This window comes from Astyanax mexicanus, chromosome 9, assembly GCF_023375975.1.
Source record: "Astyanax mexicanus isolate ESR-SI-001 chromosome 9, AstMex3_surface, whole genome shotgun sequence".
In the NCBI taxonomy this organism is placed as follows: domain Eukaryota; kingdom Metazoa; phylum Chordata; class Actinopteri; order Characiformes; family Acestrorhamphidae; genus Astyanax; species Astyanax mexicanus.
In genome coordinates this window covers 41492569-41514654 of record NC_064416.1, presented here as the reverse complement: position 1 = coordinate 41514654, position 22086 = coordinate 41492569, and the positions used below count along the sequence as shown (strand labels likewise).

The 22086-nt window shown below is 40.2% G+C and overlaps 2 protein-coding genes across 4 annotated transcripts; one reads left to right on the top strand and one right to left on the bottom strand.

Annotated features, from left to right (window-relative positions):
* Nucleotides 1-549: 549 nt before the first annotated feature.
* On the top strand, nucleotides 550-3544 carry LOC125804569 (uncharacterized). 3 transcript variants are annotated; one of them, XM_049483514.1, is made up of 5 exons: nucleotides 550-762; nucleotides 1014-1099; nucleotides 1516-1713; nucleotides 1806-1902; nucleotides 2497-3544. In XM_049483514.1, the coding sequence occupies exons 1-5, from the start codon at nucleotides 615-617 to the stop codon at nucleotides 3447-3449; spliced, it is 1482 nt and encodes a 493-aa protein (XP_049339471.1). In that variant the 5' UTR covers nucleotides 550-614; the 3' UTR covers nucleotides 3450-3544. The 3 variants fall into 3 exon arrangements, with proteins under 3 accessions (XP_049339471.1, XP_049339472.1, XP_049339473.1); XM_049483515.1 differs by lacking the exon at nucleotides 1014-1099 and having other exon boundaries at nucleotides 552-686; XM_049483516.1 differs by lacking the exon at nucleotides 1014-1099 and having other exon boundaries at nucleotides 677-762.
* A 418-nt stretch (nucleotides 3545-3962) lies between these two features.
* Nucleotides 3963-6430, bottom strand: LOC111196133 (uncharacterized). Its single transcript, XM_022685276.2, has 2 exons — nucleotides 5889-6430; nucleotides 3963-5218 (listed from the first exon to the last, which is right to left on the bottom strand). The coding sequence occupies exons 1-2, from the start codon at nucleotides 6343-6345 to the stop codon at nucleotides 4191-4193; spliced, it is 1485 nt and encodes a 494-aa protein (XP_022540997.2). The 5' UTR covers nucleotides 6346-6430; the 3' UTR covers nucleotides 3963-4190.
* Between the last annotated feature and the right edge of the window lie 15656 nt (nucleotides 6431-22086).

The following is a 22086-nucleotide window of genomic DNA, read 5'->3' as shown; positions in this document are numbered from 1 at the left end:
CCCTATGCTTCCTGTGGTGTATTACAGTCTGTCAGAATTAATGTATTGATCATATGAATATAATATAGCTCTTTTTTTAATTAAAATATTAGCCCCTATGCTTCCTGTGGTGTACTGCAGTCTGTCAATATGGATGTATTGATCATATGAATGGAATATAGCACTTTTTAAATTGAAATATTGCCCCCTATGCTTCCTGTGGTGTATTACAGTCTGTCAGAACAAACTTGTGGATCACATATTATAGAGCACTTTACAGTGAATCAAGGTGCCATATAGCCATTATATGATTATAGCCATTATACAGCATTAAAGTAGAGCACTTTTATAATAGAGCACTTTTAACATGAAACAATAGAAACTATTATCGCTCCCTACACTTCCTGTAGTGTACTACAATCTGTCAAAATGAATGTATGGATCATGTGAACCCTATAGACAGCTATTTAAATGAAACAATAGAAGCTAAATCACCCCTATGGAGAGCTTCTGTTCATTTTCAATAATCAATGTCGTTGACGACTAGTAGACTATGTTGACTAATGGGCCCTTTTCACAGAGCTTGATGACGTGTTTCCGGTTTCGTTTAGCAGGGTAAACACAGCGGCGCTACAATGGAGTTTACTAAGTCTCTGCACAATCTTCCACGGATTTCTTTCTCCGACATCTCCCGGATCATAAATGAGGTATCAGTAGCTAAAACATCCAAGGCTGAAAAGGTTTACAAGCTATTTTTCGAAGAATACATCTTCCAGTTCGAGGGTAAGTAGTTATTTTATACAAGTTAGCGAGGCTTCCAATCCAGTTAGGTTAACTAAGCTAACTAGCGAGCTAGCTGATTTAGATAGATAACAGTGACAGTACGTAAAATAACGCCAAGTAACGTTAGCTGTTTAGTTAATGTTTTCTTTTCTGTTTTAACAAGTACTGTAGCTACTGCCCAGGATCTAATGTGCTTATTTTAGGCTTTGAGTTGGATAGAAGAGAGAACTGTTTTCCCCTTGTATATACAGTTTCAAACACGATGCCTGAGGGAGTTACAGTAAGGGCGAGGTGTCATCGGTCGATGAGGAAAAATGAGGAGCCCCACACAGTGCAGGTGTTTTAGATAGGAAGGTTAATCGACAGGGAGACACATTAATAGTAAATCACATTTAACCCTAGTTATCTTGTACGTAGGTGAAACAGTTCAGTTAAGCCTAGGATGATTCTATGTGTTGTAAGCTTCCCACTAGGTAGGTTAAGCCAGTGGCCAAAGTTAGTCATCTGTAGTGAAGCAAATCTCCCAGCCACTGTTAGAATGTGAAGGTTAAATGTTAATTTTCCCATTTGTCCATCATATTAAATTTTTGGTTTTTAGGAGGTTAACTTATTCAGGTAGATTGTAAGTTTAGGGTCAGCCAAGAGGTTACAGATTGTGAATGGCTAAAATATAGATATGTACATTTGGTACTTTTTGTACTTTTTTAAAAGATGTTTTCAGAGCTGACAGTATGTCTGTGCTTTGCATTACAGGTAACTCTTCATGCCACCCAGGTTCCGGTGGAGGTAATGAAGACATTGTGCACATGTGTTGCGGGGAAGGCCTTTTGTAATCATACTGTGGCTCTGCTTTATCAGAGTGCCCATTACAGCACCATGGGCTTTAAAACAGTCCCTCTCCCAGTAGCCTGCACCAGCACCTTGCAAACTTGGCACAGGCCAAGGACTCAGGTAAGACTCAAGAAGGATGGCATAATTTATTTTTTGTTCATACTCATTACTAGTATGAAACATTGTGATTAATTAAAAACATTAATTTTCAGGGAATACAACCCGAATCAACATGTGACATGGAAGTTCGTAAACCTAAATCCACCAGCAGAACAGGGGTGAAGTCCACACTTTATCAAGCGTATCCAGGTAAGCTGAAAACCGTGTTATGTGTAATATATAAAGGTGTTTTAATACAAATAAATAAGCCATTGTGAAAACAGTCTTTTTGTGGAGAGTACACATATAGTAGATCTGTAACAGTTTACATAAGATCTACTACTTACCTGAATAACAGTCTACATATGATACAATACTCACCTGAATGAACATTTACTTCTTACCTGAACAACAGACAAATATACGATACAATACTTACCTGAATAACAGTTTACATATGATACAATACTTACCTGAATAGCAGTCTACATATGATACAATACTTACCTGAATAGCAGTCTACATATGATACAATACTTACCTGAATAGCAGTCTACATATGATACAATACTCACCTGAATAAACATCTACCACTTACCTGAACAACAGACAAACATATGATACAATACTTACCTGAATAGCAGTTTACATATGATACAATACTTATCTGAATTACTGGCTAAAAATGATAAAATACTTACCTAAATATAAGCCTAAAGATACATTGCTTACCAAAGAAACTACTGAACAAGTCACAGATGTCTCAACTAACCTTATCTGTTAATTTTGTCTTTTGTTTTATAGGCCCCTTTCCTGACCCTCACATGTTGGAACTTGCAGAGAAGATGAGAAACATGCGCCCACAGCCTGGAGTATGCAAGTTTCTTCTGAATCGGGATGAAGATCTGCTCATGGTAGACTCCAAATTTGGTCCTGTGCCATATGGTTCGGTTTTGTCATACCAGTGCCCATCTGAAAGTGAAAGTGAGGTAATCAAGCACCCTGATGCCCCAAAATACCCTCAACTGCCAATAGAGAATTACAGATTCCAGTCCAAATTTGATTTCACGCCCAACTACAAACAGAAATGTCACCTGGAAAGCCTCAAAGTGACCACCCCACAAGCAGCCATGATAGAAGAGAGAACACGGCAGCAGTCTTCCTCACAGCTTTGGTTTGAGGTGCGTCGGCCCCGCATCACAGCAAGCAGATTTCGCGAGGTGTGCCATGTCTGTGGAAAATCTTCATCTCAAGCTCTGGCAACAAGAATACTTAAAGGTACGCCACAAACCAGGGACATGAAAAGAGGACAGGAACTAGAGTCTGATGTGTTAAAACAGTACTCTGATGCACGTAATGTGTCAGTACTACCTTGTGGAGTCATCATCCATCCAGATGCACCTTATCTTGGGGCAAGCCCAGATGCAAGGGTTTATGACCCTACAGCGTCACCACCATTTGGGCTGGCAGAAGTGAAGTGCTGCAATGTGGCATCAGTTCTGGAGGTTAAACACCTTAAAGTTGTTGCAGGTGAGGCAACACTGAAACCCTCTCACAAGTACTTCTGGCAGGTACAGGGGCAACTTGCCATAACTGGTCTTCAGTGGTGTGACTTCATCACAGATACTCATAATGATGTCACCATTCAGAGAATTTTGCGGGACCAGGGACTTATAACATCGATGAGAGAGAAGCTAGATACATTTTATCATCATGTATACATGGATGTCTACCTAAACATAAAAGATAAAGTGTAGATGCATACAAAGTTAAGATTGTTTAATTGGTTCTGTTGTAGTTTGTTGTTTTTTTGTGAAAATATGGAGTGTTCTTAATAAATTTATATTCTTTGCTTGAATTGTCTTTTTATGTAGCACAAAGCCAGCAGAGAAAACATTTCAGTTTTTTTACATTTTGTTTACTGTATTAATCTATTTGAATTGGGTGTCATGTAACTATTTTACATTTTAATTAACTTCAAAAATCAGGATATTTTGGGGTAAACATAATATTTTGTTTGTGCTTCAAAGAATGCATTAATTCTGACAAATGGCTATATTGTTTATAATCAGTATATTTAGAATACTGTATTTCCTGCAATGGTATGTCCAATGAATACAGTCGTAACCAAATAATCTATAACTTTGTCTACATATAAGACAAATACAAAGCACCAGGGACAAGAGAATTAAATGCATTTCATTTATTATGTTTATAAACACTCATAAATTTGAAAAATCTAACAAAAATAATTGCCTTATGTAGCACTTTTCATTTCCATTGTTTAACAGAAGCAACGTCAATATAAAAACATTCTTTGGACAATAAGACATCAGAAACACGAACATTTAAGAGAAACTACAGTAGCTCGAGTGGGTAATTAAGAAATGTGGTAAGTAAAGGCTAAAACATTTAAGCAGAACTTTGTACAGAATTGATTAAAAAAAACAGAAAAATCTGAAATTTGGACTAAACATTTCTGAAATATATAAAAACATTCAAACAGGTTTATCGTCCATGATATCAAGGGGACCCTGGTAGTTGGACATCAGGCAACAAACTGCCCAAAGTTGGTTGACTGAGCCTGTGAGGGAAAGTGGAACAACTCCGTCCCAGATGTGGTACTCCTTCACTCTGCGGATTGCCCTTTCCACCAGCACTCTTAGACATGCTATTGCTTGGGTCTTCTCAGCATCTTCCTTGGTGAACTGCACAGACCTCTTGAAGGGGGGAATGATGATGGTGGCCCCTACTTCTGCCAGCATCCCTTCTATCTGAAAGCCCTTGTCAGCCATCACTTTATCTCCTGGTTGCAGAAGCCTGATGAAGTTAGACCTCCGGGTTAGTTCCTGATCTGAGATGGATCCGGTGTAAAGCTTGGAAACAAATGTGATAACGCCACAGGGAGCTACCCCAACCAATGATTTAAATGTTGTGTGATTTTTGTAATTTGAAAAGCTTTCAGATTGTAAGGTGAGTGATGTTGCTGTCTCACAGCGGACTTCTGTGCAGTCAATCAGCACACGGACCTCTGGGCAGTACTGGCGGATTTTTTTAGGCATGGTAGCTTGCACCTGCTGTCTGGTCATCCATGTAGGTAGGGAGCCCAAAACAAGGTAAAAATAACTGGTCCATGTTATGATGATGCGGCTTACTGTTGACAAACTGACCTTGAACATGGAAGCCAAAGCTTGTTCCTTGAGTCCAGCAGCAATACGGCAAAGAAACAGGAAACATTCATCAATGAGGCCTAGTTTACGGTGAGGACTGGGTGTTCCATAAGCCTCCCTCTGTGCCTTGGTCCAGTAAACTATCCTTGAAGCTGATGGTGCAACAGACTCCCAGAACAACATGAAGACTTCTTCTGAGGGAAATCGTGTGAAGAAGCGGAACTCTTCATCAGTTGAGCAGAAATGGTTGAGCTTAGGCTGGTCTGCAAGGAGTGTAAGCTGTTTGATTTCATTCTCCAGCTCAACCACTTTTTGCTCAAGCTCCCTTATCCGTGCCACTGCAGCGTCCACTTTGCCTATCACAAAAAAAAAAAAAAGACATTAGCTTAAAGTTTTATATTGACGAATATCCTGACAAAATTTAAGTCAAACTCTGTAGGACCTTAATTGTACACCAATTATAAATTAGCTAAATTGGTATATTTTATCTGTGCAACATTTAGCTAACAAATACCGGTATTTTTTGGTATAATACATAAACCATGCTTGTGCTTGGAAGGATTTTAAACAACATATAATATCTCAGACATGAGATAGTAATTTAAGTAAACGTTGCAAATTAAGCCTTTATCAGGTAAGTATTGAATATTTAGCCTTTATTTAGGCAAGTATTGCATATTAAGACTTTATTCACATAAATATTGCATACTTAGACTTTATTCGGGTAAGTATTGCATATTACGACTTTATTCAGGTAAGTGTTGCATCATAAGACTATTCAGTCAGGAATTGTAAGTTTAGACTTTATTCAAGTAAGTATAGCATATTAAGACTTTATTTAGGTATGAAGTCTAAGGTTAGACATACTGTTATTCAGTATGTATTGTATCTCCAATACGTTATTTTGGTAGGTATCGAATCTTAAGGCTGTTACTCAGGTAATTATTAATTATTCGAATGGTTATTTAGGTAGCTGTCTTGTGTATTTATTGTGTAAATGGATATAAGAGTTGTAAAGTTACTCACCAGGGGATGGTGGACGGCAGTAATCATGCTCCGTAGCATTAGCGTTCAGCTCGGTTAGCATAGCTTCCAGGTCGTCCAGCTCGTCTCTCTGTCCCGCGGCAGCTTCTGTGTTTAAACCGAGACGAGTACTTGCCCTCTCGTAGGGTGTCAGACGATCCTCATGTCGACTCCCAAAATCATTCCAGGCGAATCGTGATGGAACTGATCCCTTCTTTAGTCTGGCCCTGCTTCCTCCCTCCTTTACATATAGCTCCTCCGGCCTGAAATGCTGGCTACACACATATGTACTGCCGCGCAGAACCGTGAAAGTGGCACTTTCCTCTCTCCTAATTGCTATAATCCATTTACCACGTAAACGTGTGTCCTTTGGGAAGTCGTGGAAACTTAAATTTGGATGTTTACGTTTGCTGTTTGAGCAAAAAGGCACGCTACAGTAGCACTTGCTATGCTGCTCCATTTTGTCTCTACGTTCTACCCGCTCTGTTTACCCTGCTATTTTTTACTTCCGCATTCCAAACCCGGAAATGTGAAAAGGGCCCATTACTGCTGCCCTGCGTCAGTCACAGCCAGTGTTGGGAGTAACGGCGTTAAAACTAACGGCGTTACTAACGCCGTTACTTTTTTTCAGTAACGAGTAATCTAACTAATTACTATGACTGTAACTATAACGCCGTTACCATTTCCGACACCCCGTTACTGCACGTTACTTTAGCAGCTCTATGAACTTTTTTTTTTTATTTCGCTTTGCCCTGGTTAACCCCTCCTCTGTCCGGTGAACTTGAGCTTCTGGCCGCTGTGCCTGTGGTTTGGCGTGGTGAAGTGAGGCACAATTGTGACGATTTGCGTGCTCTAATCAATTCAGTGATTGCCGTGGACAACCCAAGTTCCGAATTAAGGACGTTAAGCTCTTTTTAGCTGCTCCGTTTTTTGTGGTGCTGCTGCTTTCTATTTTAGATCTTAGATTCTCTGCCCGAATCCCACCTGACCTGAGGACCGACCCGAAATCAGGCTCCTATTTTTATTTTATATAAAGCTCTGGTGTGATAATCACAATGTTGCTAAGTAACCAATTATTATTGTTCACTAAAGCGAACGAAATAGCGAAAATTGAAAGTGAAAAACATTTGTGTTAACTGAATCTAATAAAAACGGAAATTAAAAGGAAAAACATAACTATCTCGAACTGTATTTTGTGTTTATAAAACTAACTAAAACGAACTGAAATTACTGATAGAATACCCTCATTTTTGTGTTTAATTTATTTATAAGCGCTGTTGTACAGCGGAGTTGTACAGCGGGAGTTGTTGTGCCGAGCGCGCGGCACTCGTGGTCCGTTAGTTCTTGTGTAAAGCGCTCGCACTAGCAAGCCCACCCTAAAATGAACAGAAAAAATAAAAACAAAATAAAATTAAACTATAATAAAAATGAAAACTGTAATCACGTAGCTCTGGGCGCACGTGAACGCCTCCGCGTTTGACTTGCAGCATTGTGTGTAGCTGTTCTTAAAAATCATTTAAATTAAATAATAGTTCTATGCTTCTATGTTACAGTGTTAATTAACATAATTCTGATTATATTTCGCTCATTCAATCAGCCCGAAAACAGACAGTTTATGGGGCGGATCGGGTCAGGCTCATAATGACAGTTTATGGTTCGGGCTTGGGCAGAATGTGCACGGGCTCCGGCTGGGTCGGATTTTTTGGGCACGATCTAAGCTCTATTCTCTTTTGGTGAAGCTGTTATATTAATACCATTTTAACGGGCATTAAATTGTTGTTTTTGTCCATTATTTTGTTTTATATATACATATTTCTTTTGAGTGTGGCTTGGTTTGTTAAATTTCATCCCCAGACGCGTTGTTCCGCTTTTTTCAGTATTACAAGTTTTAGTAATTTTCTTTGGTTGTGTGGAGAATTTCGTTTTATTTTTTTGAAATTCGTTAGATTATATTTTTGTCAACATTTTGGGTTTATTTTCGTTTGTTATTTTTTGTTATTTTTCTAATAATAATAGTAAATGCATAATTGATTTCCTTTTTTTGACGGGCGAATAATAAAAAGTAACGCGATAGTTACTTTTACTGGTAACTAATTACTTTTATAGTGGAGTAACTCCGTTAGTAACTCAGTTACTTTTTTGGAGAAGTAACGAGTAACTATAACTAATTACTTTTTCAAAGTAACGTGCCCAACACTGGTCACAGCCAATCATTCTCCTCCTCCTCCTCCTGTGATCCTGTGCTCGTCCTGCGCTCGGCTGTTGTGCTCTTGTTAGGATGCTGTGGGCTGATCTCCATCTGCAGGAGTATCGAGCTTTTCCCCCGCTTTCACCAGGAACCATTAACCATCTGTAAATGAAACAAGCTGCTTTATCAGTGAAAGATCTCCATGGAGATAGCTGGCAGGTGGATATTATGGGCTGCAGCTCCAGGGACTCCTCACAGCGGGCCCTCGGGAGTCATGTGACATGTCAGTGATGTCTCCCATCACTCATCGAATTTGTGTGTGTGTGTGTGAGAGAGAGAGAGATGGAGATGGAAGGTAATCTGTGAGAGTGTAGTTAAGTGTGTGTGTGTGTGTGTGTGTGTGTTCTGTCCTTGTTAGGGGACCATGGGCCAATCATCTTCTGCAGTGCTATTAAGATTTTTTTTTGGTGGAAAAACAGCTTCAGGGCACAAAGCACGGTAGCCACACACACACACACACACACACACACACACACACACACACATAGCCGCACCCTGGCCAAGTTATCTCTCCACTCTTGACATAATTGTTGTCTTTTCAGCACACTCTGTTCTACACAGGCCCCCTAGTGGCTGCCAGAGTCAAAAATTTTAATTATGTATATAAAAAATAAAATGTGTTTCGTAACAATGGTTACAATGGTAACAATTGAACATCTTGCACTTCTTGAACTTTTTTGCACTTTTTGCAACTTTTTAAATGAAGCAGGCCTAGGATCAGCACGGACAGTTTGAGCTTTCACTGAACCTCTACACTATATATATATATATATATATATATATATATATATATATATATATATATATATATATATATATATATATATATATATGTATACACACACACACACACACACATACTTATACATACTTTTTTAAGTTATATTCATTTATACTAGTAATTTTACTAAAAAAAAAAAAATAGCAGAATACATAAGAGAATGTAGCCTGAGGAGAACAATTACACAATGATGGTAAGTGATGGGGAGAGGGAGATACACCCACTATGCAAATAAATGGTTGCAGGAGCCAATGGGAAAGATCGAGATCCTTTAACTGATTCCAAATTTCCACTTTATTGAACTATAAAAAATAAAAAGGCAGTAACAACTCTAGATGAAATACAATTTTTAATTTGATAATTTCAGACAAATGAAAAAAGGCAGTTATCGTAAGTTTTCCTCAAATATTTTTTACATGGTATAACACAACATTTCACAACAGTAGAGACAACAAGCTAGACCCATAAAACACACAGAAATTTGTAGCCTGGGGTCCGAGAGAGCACAACTGCCCACACTAACGTACAATATTCTCTTATTCATAGTGAAGTGTACTGGCCTGTTTATTTGTTTGTGTGGTACCACTTTAAAATAAGATTACCTTTATAAAGGGTTTATAAATGGTTTACAATTAATGTACTATTGGTTACTAGTTAGGCTGATAATGCCTTAAAAATCCTTAATAATCAGTTATAACACATACGTGAAAAGGGCAGCAATATAGATGGCTGTGGGTTCACTATTGGCAAACAAAAGGTCATTGTTGCTCTTTCTATGTATGTGTTATAACTGATTATTAATGATTTTAAGGCATTTACAACCTAATTATTAACCATTAATAAACTAATTGTAAACCATTTATAAACCCTTTATAAAGGTAGTCTTATTTTAAAGTGGTATCGTTTGTGTTGTACAGAGTGTGCTTCTAATGATTCAAAGGAGAACACAACCCTGCAAACAGGAGTCCATTGAGTATTGTTTCCAATTAGACAGTTTTAATGGAAATGTGGTGACCATTGCTATGGACTCCCAGAAACTGTGAATAAAATGCAGTGTGTGTGAGTGTGAAGGGTACAATATTGATAGAAAAACCAAATGCTGTATATGTGGCCTGCAGGTTTTGTGTTTGACACATAGACATACCCTGCACAAAGAGTGTTGTGATGCTCTTCGCTATCTTACACCCCGCCAACAGTCTATTTTCACACCTTCCACCTGCGCTCCAGAAATAGCAATCCGCCAAAGTCAGAGTGCACATGGCTCTTTTTAAAGGGAATAGCAAGTGACACATTGATGGGTTTATTTCACATTACGCCCAAAACACACCCATGATTAATTAAGACAATTAGTACATGTATTTTATGTGTTTTGTGCTGCACACTTGCATACTTTCCCCATTGTTACGATAGCAAAGACACACTCACACGCCCTAAATCACACTGCACAGTGCACAGTTGATGGCTCGCATATACAGTAGGTCGCTAAAACAGAGCCCATTGACATTCTTATGTTTCAGTATTATCTGTCTGTTAGCTCTGAATATTATCTGGTTGATATTTAGTCTTCATAACTTCCACGTCTCTCCTAAAGGACATGTTGCAAGGTCTTGCAGCATCGATGCTGCTGTTTCAACACCTTTTTGTCACAGTGCCAAGCACTGTCTTTGTAGTGTGCTTGTAGTGATTCCTGGCTTTGCCAATGCACTAGAATAAAAAAAAAAAAACTGGAGCAGCTTCTTTCTTTAAAGTAAAGAGAAAATCAATGGTGAAATAAACACTGCAACATTTAACGGTTCACTGCAAAATATAGTAGAATTGTCTGGTTTCTCAGCATCGCAGCCTGTTAGCTCTGAATACTGAGTGTTTGGTTAAAATATGCTCCAATCCCTTACCTCCCACCCTAAAGGGACTGGTTTCAATCTTGCGGAAGTGAACATGTTGAAAGTAAATTCACTTCGTTACCCTCTCTGCCCCTGAACTATACTGATCTATACAAGCAGAACTGTACCGAGAGAAGGGTCATAAAAAGTTTCTATAGTGTAAAGAGGTAGTCAGATACTGCAGAAGCTGTGAAAGTGGCGTGAAAAAGTATTCGCCCCCTACAGATTTCTTGTGTTTTTTCTTATTTGTCATACAGGTATTTTTTCAGGTCTGATTATCAAAAGACAAAGATAACATTTTAATTATTAAAATAAAATAAATTAAACCAATCTAGCCCTGTGTGAAAAAGTATTTGCCCCTTAAACCAAACACAGTGGTTGTGCATCCTTGGCAGCAGAAATTGCAATCAAGCTTTACTAATAACTGGCAACGAGTCTTTAACATCTCTGTGGAGGAATTTTGGTTCACTCTTCTTCACAGAATAGTTTTAATTCAGACATATTGGAGGATTTTCCAGCATAAACATCCTGTTAAAGATCATCCACAGCATCTCAATCAGACTTTGACTAGCCCACTCCAAAACCTTCACTTAGTTTTTTTTAAGCCATTCTGAAGTGAACTTGTTTGCGTGTTTTGAATCATTGTCCTGCTGCAGAACTCAAGTACTCCTGAGCTTGAGGTCAGGAACTGACCAGATATTCTCCTTCAGGATTGTCTGGTAAACAGCAGAATTCCTGGCTTCATCTACAGTATTACAGCAAGTTGTCCAGACCCTGAAGCAGCAAAGCAGCCCCAAACCATCTCCACACTACCACCACCATGTTTTATATTCAGTATGATGTTCTTTTTCTAAGATTATGTGTTAGTTTTACTCCAGATGTAATGGGATGCGGGCCTTACAAAAAGTTCCACTTTTGTCACTTCAAGTCCTGAACATCTTCAAGACATTTTTTTGGGTCAAATGTGAAACGTGCTTGTGTTTTTTTTGTTCAGCAGTGGTATTCGCCTTGGAACCTATGGATATCATTTTCTTATCTTATTATTAAATCATTAACACTGACCTTAACTGAGGTGAGTGAGACCTGCAGTTCTTTAAATGTTGTTCTGGGTTCTTTTCTGACCTCCTGGATGAGTAGTTCATGCCCTTTTGGAGTCATTTTGGTCGGTTGGTTTCTCCTGGGAAGGTTCACCAGTGTTCCATGTTTTCTCCATTAGTGAATAATAATAGCTCTCACTGTGGTCCACTGGAGTCTTAGAAATGACTTTTTACACACTGATAGATGATTAATGTCTTTTTTCATCTGTTTTTGAGTTTCTTCAGATTGCAATACAATGTGTTTCTTTTTGAGATCTTTTATCTGCTTCATGTTGTCAGACAGCTTCTATTATTTAAGTGATTTCTTCTTGATTCTACAGGTCTGGCAGTATTTAGGCCTGGTTGTGGTTAGTAGTGAAACTGAACTTAGATTTCCAAAAAGTGTGATTAATCACAGTTAGTTTATTGGGGGCGATTTTTCACACAGGGCTAGATTGGTTTGAATAGTTTTTTTTTCCCCTTAATGAATGAATGAGGCGCCAATTTTTTTTTAGACCTTTTGGTACTTGGTAGTACCGAGACATTTCAGTCAAACACACACACAGCTGATGGCACATTTACAATATGGAGCCACACTAGCATTTATTTCCTCTATTAAAACTATCATAAAAACTCATTTTAAAACTCACATTATAATATTCTAATTTAAAAATCATCAAATCTACCCTAATATTATAATACAGTAAACATGGATCTAATCTGCTTTAAAAAATGATCATGATTTTAATTATGACTCATCACAGACTATTGTCGTGATTAATACATCTCATTTTTAAGTGATTGACATCACTAATAGTCAGGGTCTTTAGATGGATGGATGGATGGATGGATGGATGGATGGATACTTTATTTATCCCCGAGGGGAAATTCTTGACATCCAGCAGCAGGTATGTATAGTACACAAACTTACAAAAAGATAAAATATAATGATACATATAAATACAACAAAATAAAAAATAAAATTAAAAGTATAAAAGTACAGTCTTTAGTGTGTGTGTGTGATGTAAAATGGAGGTAGTGCAGTTGAACACAATAGACAGTGAACACCAGTTGATGTGCTCTTTAGTACTTTATACATCTCTGAGTACAAATACTGAGTATCTGTAATTGTAATTAAATGTTCTTGTCATAGATTTGAAGGCTTACTGTTTGGTAGATGTGATTTTATTGGGAATCGATTTGCAGCGCTGCTGCTTTGGATTAAACACGTTAGTCTTACAGTGTCCAGCGCTGCTAGTTATAATGATTCTTTACTCTTCCAGCGCACTGACATAAGAAAACAGAGCACTTTTACCCTCCAATAGGAAAATCAACGGCAAAGGAAAAGCCACAGCATTAAACAGCTGACTGCAAAGAACTCTTCCCTTTCTAATCTCACTGAAAGAGCCTTGAAACAGAGCGTCTCGAACGCTTCTGATCGTTTAATTTAGCCAGTGCTGCACACCTTTAAACTCACAGGCCACCTGTTGCTTATCCTTCTAGTCAACACCAATTATACCATTAATAAAAGGCTGCAACTGCTCTCCAGTCATGAATGAGTGCAGGCTTTAAAGCTGCCGCTGGGTGGGAAGCGCCGCCAGGAGACATTAGCCGCGGCATAATTGCTTCAGCTGCTCTCGTTTACCTTCTCTGAAGTTTTGGGAGCAAAGGAATGAAAATGGGATGGAGAGGAGAGCGGAAGAACATTTGTCAGCACTTCTTCTCCTCCTCTTCTCCTCCGAGGATCTTGTGAGAAGGAGGGATAATGGATGAAGAACAGAAAGGGTGGTCTCAGCTTGGAGACAGGATCATTTCTCATCTGTGCAGCTGGAGGCTGGGGAATGAGTTCCATGAGCTGTGTTTATCTCCAGCAGAAAACCATGATTAAAGTCCACGGCAGAGATACACACCCTCTCCCGCCAGATATTTCACTGCAGCGATGTGAGTTTACACCGTAATAGACCGAAGATGGAGGTTTGATGCATGGAAAATGTTGTGTTAAAGGACCCATAGCACCATGCAGAAATGAGTTTTCCTTGCTTTACTGAAATATGAAATAAGATTATGGGCTCTACAGGTAAAAAAAAAAAGCACAAGAAGTCTTTTCTGACTATTCACATTTACAGCTCTGGAAAAAATCTAAGAGAGCAGTTGAGTTTCTGAATCAGTTTCTCTGATTTTGGCTATTTATAGGTTTATGTTTGAGTAAAATGAACATTGTTTTTCCCAAATTCCAAATAAAAATGTTCTCATTTAGAGCATTTACTTGCAGAAAATGAGAAATGACTGAAATAACAAAAAAGATGCAGAGCTTTCAGACCTAAAATAGTGCAAAGAAAACAAAATCATATTCATAAAGTTTTAAGAGTTCAGAAATCAATATTTGGTGGAGTAACCCTGTTTTTTAATCACAGTTTTTATGCATCTTGGCATCATGTTCTCCTCCACCAGTCTTACACACTGCTTTTGGATAAATTTATGCCTGCACTCCTGGTACAAAAATTCAAGCAGTTCAGTTTGTATATATAATATGTATATACTATAAAAGTTAACATCACTATTTTCTCAAATAACATTAGTGAACTTTACTTATTTCATAATATCCTAATGATTTAACTCTATAAATATGTCTATAAATAAATACACTTGTGTATACTTCACTCAAACCTATTCCTGGAGTATATTTAATGTGCTGTCCCCTATTATTGGCTAGTTCCGCCTATTTCATAGTTTCCTTTCTCTCTCTGCCAGTCGCGTTGAGGAAATTCAAAACATGTCAGCTCTATGAACACCTAAACTTTATTCCTACAAAAAAATACAGCATAAAACAGTATTTTAGTATCACTAACAATGTTGTAAACCTGTGTGTAAAAAAATGTGCACCTACACATTTCTCTTGATTTTAATGTTGTACACTTCTAAGGGTGCCTAGATGAAGTGAACTAGGGTGTCACCATGTTTTCCTGACATAATCAGAGTATGGTTGTCCACACAGGACAAATGTGATCTCATTTCACGAATGGGAGACCCATAGGCACAGTGGAAAAACGCCACGTCAGCCAAAAAAATGCCCATTATTACACACATTATCAGCCTCCAGCATTATGTTAAATGATATTAGGGACCCTTAGATTCTCAATATTTTGACTTTTGACACGTAATATATTTGCTATTGGTTCCAGGCATCATTTATTTACATGATAATGTCTCCCCTACCTTTAACTCACCATCAGTGTGTAGTCTTGCCCACCAAAGCTACCTTCCCTTGGGTATGATATGTACATATCAATGTATTTCAGCCATTGCACAAATATTGCTCATTGGAAGTACAACCATTTGGAATCTCCTGAAGAAGAAAGTCATCACTGGTGTACTAAGTAACAGATATCAGAACGGTAGACAAAGGAAAACCACAGCAGCAGTTGATGTGTTGTAAAGAAAGACTCTAAAAGACTCTAAAACAGCTGTCAGTGACATCAGCAACAACCTCCAGAGGGCAGGAGTGAAGGTATTATATTATACTGTTCACAGAAGACTTCATGACCAAAAGTACAAAGGCTTGGGGGCACCGAGTGGTCCAGCGGTCTAAAGCGATATCACTATGAGCGGGAGGTCGCAGGTTTGAACCCCAGCTCATGCAGCCATACCATCAAGCTGCCGGCACTCAGAGGGAGCAAAATTGGCCCTGCTCCCTCCGGGTGGGTAGATGGCGCTCTCTCCCCACATCACTAAAGGCTGATGTCTGCAGCACAGGGCGTCTGTGAGCTGATGTATCAAGTCGCTGCGCTTTCCTCCAAGTGCGCTGTGATGCTGCTCGGCAATGATGCATCAGTAGCAGCTCAAAAAGAAGCGGTGGCTGACTTCACATGTTGGGGCATTACTAGTGATAGAGAAAGTCCTAGTAAGTGGGTTGGGTAATTGGCTGTGCTAAATTGGGGAGAAATTAGGAAAAAGTACAGAGGCTTTACCAGAAGATGTACCTTCAGAAACCTTTCAGATGGTCACAAGCCATCAAACAAAGGTGAACTGCTTGAATGTTTGTGCCAGAAGTGAAATAAGGTCATCCAAAAGCACTGTTGTGGAGAGACTTGTGGAGAGCATGTCGAGGCACCTGAAAGCTGTAATTAAATTTCAGGGTAATTCCACCAAATATTGATTTCTATACTCTTAAAACATTAGCAATGCTGGTTCTAAATAAATATAAAAATTTGTTTATATTTTCTTCACATTATTTAAGGTTTGTAACTTGGAAGAACATGTCAGCAGTTTATATAATAAAACAACAATGTAATATTATTGTAATAATATTATTTTGAAGGGGTCATAAATTTTACAGAGCTGTATCAAAGAAAAAGTTTTCTTTAAAACTCTATAATAGCTATAAACAAATCTCCTATTTCAGACATTTTTTAAAATTAATTCAACAACCAACAATAAATCTTCATATATCTCAGCAGGCTTTGCCTGGAGGATTTTCCTGTTTTCAGTGGAGCTTTTCGACAATGGCCATTAATTATACTGTACAGGTTTAATTTACAGGTGCATAATTTATCCAGCAAAAGTTTGGGAGAGAGTAGAATAAGACACAACAGCACAACAGACCACAGAAACATTCACACTTACACTCACAAACTTACAACTACTGCGTACTTCCCCTCACTGGCCAATTTATTAGAAACACCTACTTTATATTTCCACATACTGGCCACTTTATTAGAAACACCAGTGGAATAGTGAAATTCCTCTTCATCAGACACCTGTTTATTAATAATTTATGAATGTATATCGTCGCTGTCCAATGAAAAACACTTATCTCCATTTTTGTCGATTTTTAGTTTTACACCATAATTTGAACAGACAAACTGTCCTCTACACTTGATGAAAATTGCTTGATAAACGGACCAATGGAAACTCTTCAAAATGACTTGGAATAAACTCTTTTTACATTTGACTTCCATTGAAATTTTACAAGGTTTTTTCTCTCTCCTGTAAAGTTGCTGTTTTGGAGATAAGTGTTTTTAACTGGACAGTGACAATATGAGGTGTGATTAGGGTCATTGTCTTGCTGCATGGCCCAGCTTCTCTTGAGATTTAGTTCATGGACAGATAGATATCCTGAGTGTTTCCTTTAGAATTCTTTAAAATAATTCAGAATGCATGTTCCATCAATGAAGGCAAGACATCCTGGCCCTGATGCAGCAAGACAGGTCCAAACCATGATACTAAAGTCTTCAGTCTTTTACTTTCTCCAAACAGTACAATTTTTATTTAAACCAAAACCAGTCTATTTTAATCCCATCTGTCCATAAAACTTATTTCCAACTGCCTTTGTTTTTTAGGACACTGTACACGTGCAGTATTGTTCTTTTTGGAGAGCAGTGGGTTTCTTTTTTGAACCTTGTTATGCACACCAATGATGTTCAGTGTTCTCCAGATGGTGAACTCTTGAACATTAACATTAGCTAATGTGAGAGAGGCCTTCAGTTGCTTTGAAGTTATCCTGGGTCCTTTGAAATCTCGTCAACTATTACATGCATTGCTTTAAGAGTGATTTTTGTTGGTCGACCACTCCTGGAGAGAGTAACAATGGTCTTGAATTTTCTCTATTTGTATACAATCTGTCTGATTGTGGATTGGTGGATTCCAAACTCTTTAGAGATGATTTCCAGTCTGATGAGCATCAACAACTCTTTTTCTGAGGTTCTCAGAAATCTCCTTTGTTTGTTCCATGATACACTTCTACAAACATATTGGCTGTGACCGAAATGGCTCCCTATTTACTAGTTAGGGCACTATTGAGTATGTCAGCCATTTTTCTTTGAGTGTCCGAATCATAAGGGGGGATTCGAACGTGATTTTGAGGGCACTAAAAACTCCCATAATGCATCATGATTTATAGTAAACTTCGCTGCTTACTAAGCGAGCTGAATGTGTCCCAAAATGCTTTGCGGGTCCCGTTACTAAGCAACAGACAGCCGTAGCGGACAGCGAGCCATCAGGGTTGCCAGATTGTTGCAGTGGGATTCAGATAAAACCAATTCACAGGGTAAAACGTGTTTCAAATCCACAAACTTACTGCGAAAACCACCCAAACAGCTGATGTTCGTCATATTAACAATATTACAGGGTTTATTCCAACATGATCTTAACTAAAATACCATAAATATCTTAAATGTCACTGATTAAAAAAATGATATTTAAATGAGTTTATCTGCATATTTGTATTATGTGTTTTGTGCCAAAACGTAAAAACAGTACATAAAAACAACCTTGCAAGCAATGAAAAAAAAGACATAACTTACTCACATATAATAACGAACATAAACACAGCTTCAAATTTCCATCAGCAGGACTAAAAGCTCTGTCTCTGCAGGGTTAGATATCTAACTATAACACCGCCGAGTTAAATTTCCAAACTCTTTACACTTGGTAGTTTTGTTCACCTGTCAAATCACAGCGTTTCCTCCAGACAATTTCAGACACAACTCGACATTTGGCATGAAACCACCCAATCTGGCAACAGTGCGAGCCGGTGTACTCTGCTATTTTTAAGGTTTTTTTTCATGTAGTTCAGTAACGTGAGGATCATCTTTTAAACAGCATAAATATAACAAACAGATAAATAACTTCATGATCAGCTCAGAGCTTCACTAACTTTAATTCAGAGCTCAGTTCAGTGAGTTTATGGAGTTTTAAACACGGCTCAACCCCCCTCTCACCTGTGTGTGTTTATGCGACCGGTGCTGGCGCATGATAATGATGAGTTAGTGTCCGAATTCACTCCAGTTTTACCACTAATTAGTGGACTAATTAGTATCTCCCTACATAGTAATATTGGACCAATTTTCTCAATAAATAAATGACCAAGTATAATATGTTTTTATTACTTAGCACGACTGTACATCCACTGTACAACCATCAAACAGTTCTGACAACAACAAACATGGTGAAGGAGGGGGAGGCTGTCATAACGTACTTACTATACAGCTCTGGAAAAAAATAAGAGACCACTTAAAAATGATGAGTTTCTTTGTTTTACCAAATTAAAAACCTCTGGAATAAAATCAAGAGGAAGACGGATGATCACAAGCCATCAAACCAATCTGAACTGCTTAAATAAAGTTATCCAAAAGCAGTGTGTAAGACTGGTGGAGGAGAACATGATGCCAAGATGCATAAAAAACTGTGATTAAAAACAAGGGTTATTGTCAGGTATGGGGATGACCCAGGCAGGGAGACGAGGAGACGGACGCAAGTGCAGGTAGGGTGAAAATAAATAATAATTTAATAAATAAATAACAAATAAACAAAGAAACAAGGAACGAGTAACACTAAACAAAGAAACACAAATAACCAATAACCAAAACAAACGAGCGATAATAATAAACAAACCAAACAGGGCAGGGAAATATAAACAAGGGAATAAACTAATAAACACAAAGCAGGGGTATATACAAGGAACTAGGGAACACGGAAATAAACAAGAAACTAGAAACATTAAACAAGAGATAAACAAAGGACAAGGGCTAAAGCTAAGAAAACGAGGGCTAGGCTAGAAAACACGAGAACGACAAAACAACAGAGGAAGGTGCAAAGACCGACGGAGGACAAGTGGCACAGGGGATCTATTTAACAAACAGGAAACACACTAGAATAGGAAACACCTGGGGAAGGGGGGGAGCTACAAATGAGAAACAGGTGATGGAAAACTACTGACAGGAGACACAGAGGGGCACAGGTCACGTGGGGAAGACACACAGAGACATGAGACAGGGCTAAGACATGACAGAAGCCTCCCCCGAGGTGCCCGAGGCGCGTAAAAACAAACCCCGGGGGCTGGCGGCAGGGAGAGGCCGGGGACAACAGGAGTCAAGACCGGGGACTGAAACGGAGACAGGACAGAGGACAGAGACTGGATGGGAGACTGGACCGGGCTTGGAAACTGAACAGGGGACTGAGACTGAACAGGGAACTGGACAGTGGACGGAGACTGGACAGGAGACGGAGACGGGTGGAGGAAGGGGCGGAGCTACAAATGAGAAACAGGTGATGGAAAACTACTGACAGGAGACACAGAGGGGCACAGGTCACGTGGGGAAGACACACAGAGACATGAGACAAGGCTAAGACATGACAGAAGCCTCCCCCTAAAGGCGCAGCTCCCGAGGTGCGTAAAAACGAACCCCGGGGCTGGCGGAAGGGAGAGGCTGGGGACAACAGGAGTCAAGACCGGGGACTGAAACGGAGACAGGACAGAGGACAGAGACTGGACGGGAGACTGGACCGGGCTTGGAAACTGAACAGGGGACTGAGACTGAACAGGGAACTGGACAGTGGACGGAGACTGGACAGGAGACGGAGACAGGACAATGGACAGGGGATGGAGACTGAACGGGAGACTGGACGGGGAACTGGACAGGAGACGGAGACTGGACGGAGAACTGGACAGGAGACTGAGACTGGACGGGGAACTGCACAGGAGACGGAGACTGGACGGGGAACTGCACAAGAGACGGAGACTGGACGGGACTAGACATGGGAACCGGGACGAGGACATTAACAGGGACAGAAACTAACACCGTAACTGGGACAGGAATAGAGACAGAGACAGACACGGGTACAGGGACATAGACAGAAACAGGGACCAAAACGGGGAGAGACACAGGGACCAAAAACATAGGTGAGTGCCCAGGGCTGGCAAAAGTCTGGGGAAAAGTCTGAGGCAAAGTCTGAGGAGCCAGCCTGGGCACAGTTCTGGGGACAAAGTCCGGGGGCCTCGGTGCCTGCCTGGGTAAATGGGCCCAAAAAAGTTCTGGGAGCAGGAACCGGTGGGGTGGCGACTCGGGCAGCGGGAGCTGGTGCTGGCGGCGCGGCGACTCGGGCAGCGGGAGCTGGTGCTGGCGGCGCGGCGACTCGGGCAGCGGGAGCTGGTGCTGGTGGCGCGGCGACTCGGGCAGCGGGAGCTGGTGCCGGCGGCGCGGCGACTGGGGCAGCGGGAGCTGGTGCTGACGGCGCGGCGACTCGGGCAGAGGGAGCTGGTACGGAGACTTGGGCAGCTGGCACTGGTATGGAGACTGGAACTGCTGGAGCAGACACTGAGACTTGAACCGCTTCAGCAGACACGGAGGCTTGAGCAGCTTCAGCAGACACGGAGGCTTGAGCAGCTGGAGCAGACTTGAAGGCTTGAACTGCACGCACCGCAGCGTATGCAGGCTCCGGGACGGCAGGAGTCCGGGGGCGTGGCTCAGCAGCCAAGAGATTTTCGGAGCTGGGAGCGTAGAGATCCAGCGCTGCTGCTGTGAGGCCTGAAGCCGCGGGTGAAACAAAAACCCAGACTGGATCTGCAGCCTTGCCGGTAGAGTCAAGCGCGGAAAGCGCGGGGCCGCTGATAAAGTCCAGCGTAGAGAGTCCCAGAGCGCGGCTGAGCGGCCGCGGAGATAGTCCCGGAGAGAGGCTGGATTGCAGCGGCGGAATCCAGCTCTGCAGCCGCCATGAAAGCCAGTTCCTCAGCCTGAGGTGCTGGCGCTGCAGCTGCAGTGCTTGAGAGTGCGGTTGCCGCAAAAACCCGGACTGGATTTATAATCCTGGAGAGCGGCTCAAGCACCGCAGCAGTCCCGGAGCGCGGCGTCTCGGAGGACAAGTGGCACAGTGGATCTATTTAACAAACAAACAGGAAACAAACAGGAAACACACTAGACTTGGAAACACCTGGGGAAGGGGCGGAGCTACAAATGAGAAACAGGTGATGGAAAACTACTGACAGGAGACACAGAGGGGCACAGGTCACGTGGGGAAGACACACAGAGACATGAGACAGGGCTAAGACATGACAGTTATTCCACCAAATATTGATTTCTGAACTCTTAAAACTTTATAATTATGAACATGTTTTCTTTGCATTATTTGAGGTCTGAAAGCTCTGCATCTGTTTTATCATTTCAGCCTTTTCTCATTTTCTGCTAATAAGTGCTCTAAATGAAAATATTTTTATTAGGAATTTGGGAGAAATGTTGTCTGTAGTTTATATTAAATAATATATTTGTAATGGGTGGGGAGCGGTAGCTCTCCAGCCCAGAAGGTTGTAGAATCCAAGTGCAGAGCAGTAGATCTCAAAGCAGGTAAACCCAAGAAAAAAGGACAGTAATAATAATAATAATAATAATAAGAACAATAATAATAAATATATATATATATATATATATATATATATATATAT

Excerpts from the sequence above, each read along its gene's own strand:
- LOC111196133 (XM_022685276.2), bottom strand. The coding sequence starts at position 6,345 with ATGGAGCAGCATAGCAAGTGCTACTGTAGCGTGCCTTTTTGCTCAAAC. Across the intron at positions 5,219-5,888 it reads CTGCCGTCCACCATCCCCTG|GCAAAGTGGACGCTGCAGTG; the intron begins GTGAGTAACTTT and ends TTTTTGTGATAG.
- LOC125804569 (XM_049483514.1), top strand. The coding sequence starts at position 615 with ATGGAGTTTACTAAGTCTCTGCACAATCTTCCACGGATTTCTTTCTCC. Across the intron at positions 1,100-1,515 it reads AGGAGCCCCACACAGTGCAG|GTAACTCTTCATGCCACCCA; the intron begins GTGTTTTAGATA and ends TTTGCATTACAG. Across the intron at positions 1,903-2,496 it reads ACTTTATCAAGCGTATCCAG|GCCCCTTTCCTGACCCTCAC; the intron begins GTAAGCTGAAAA and ends TTTGTTTTATAG.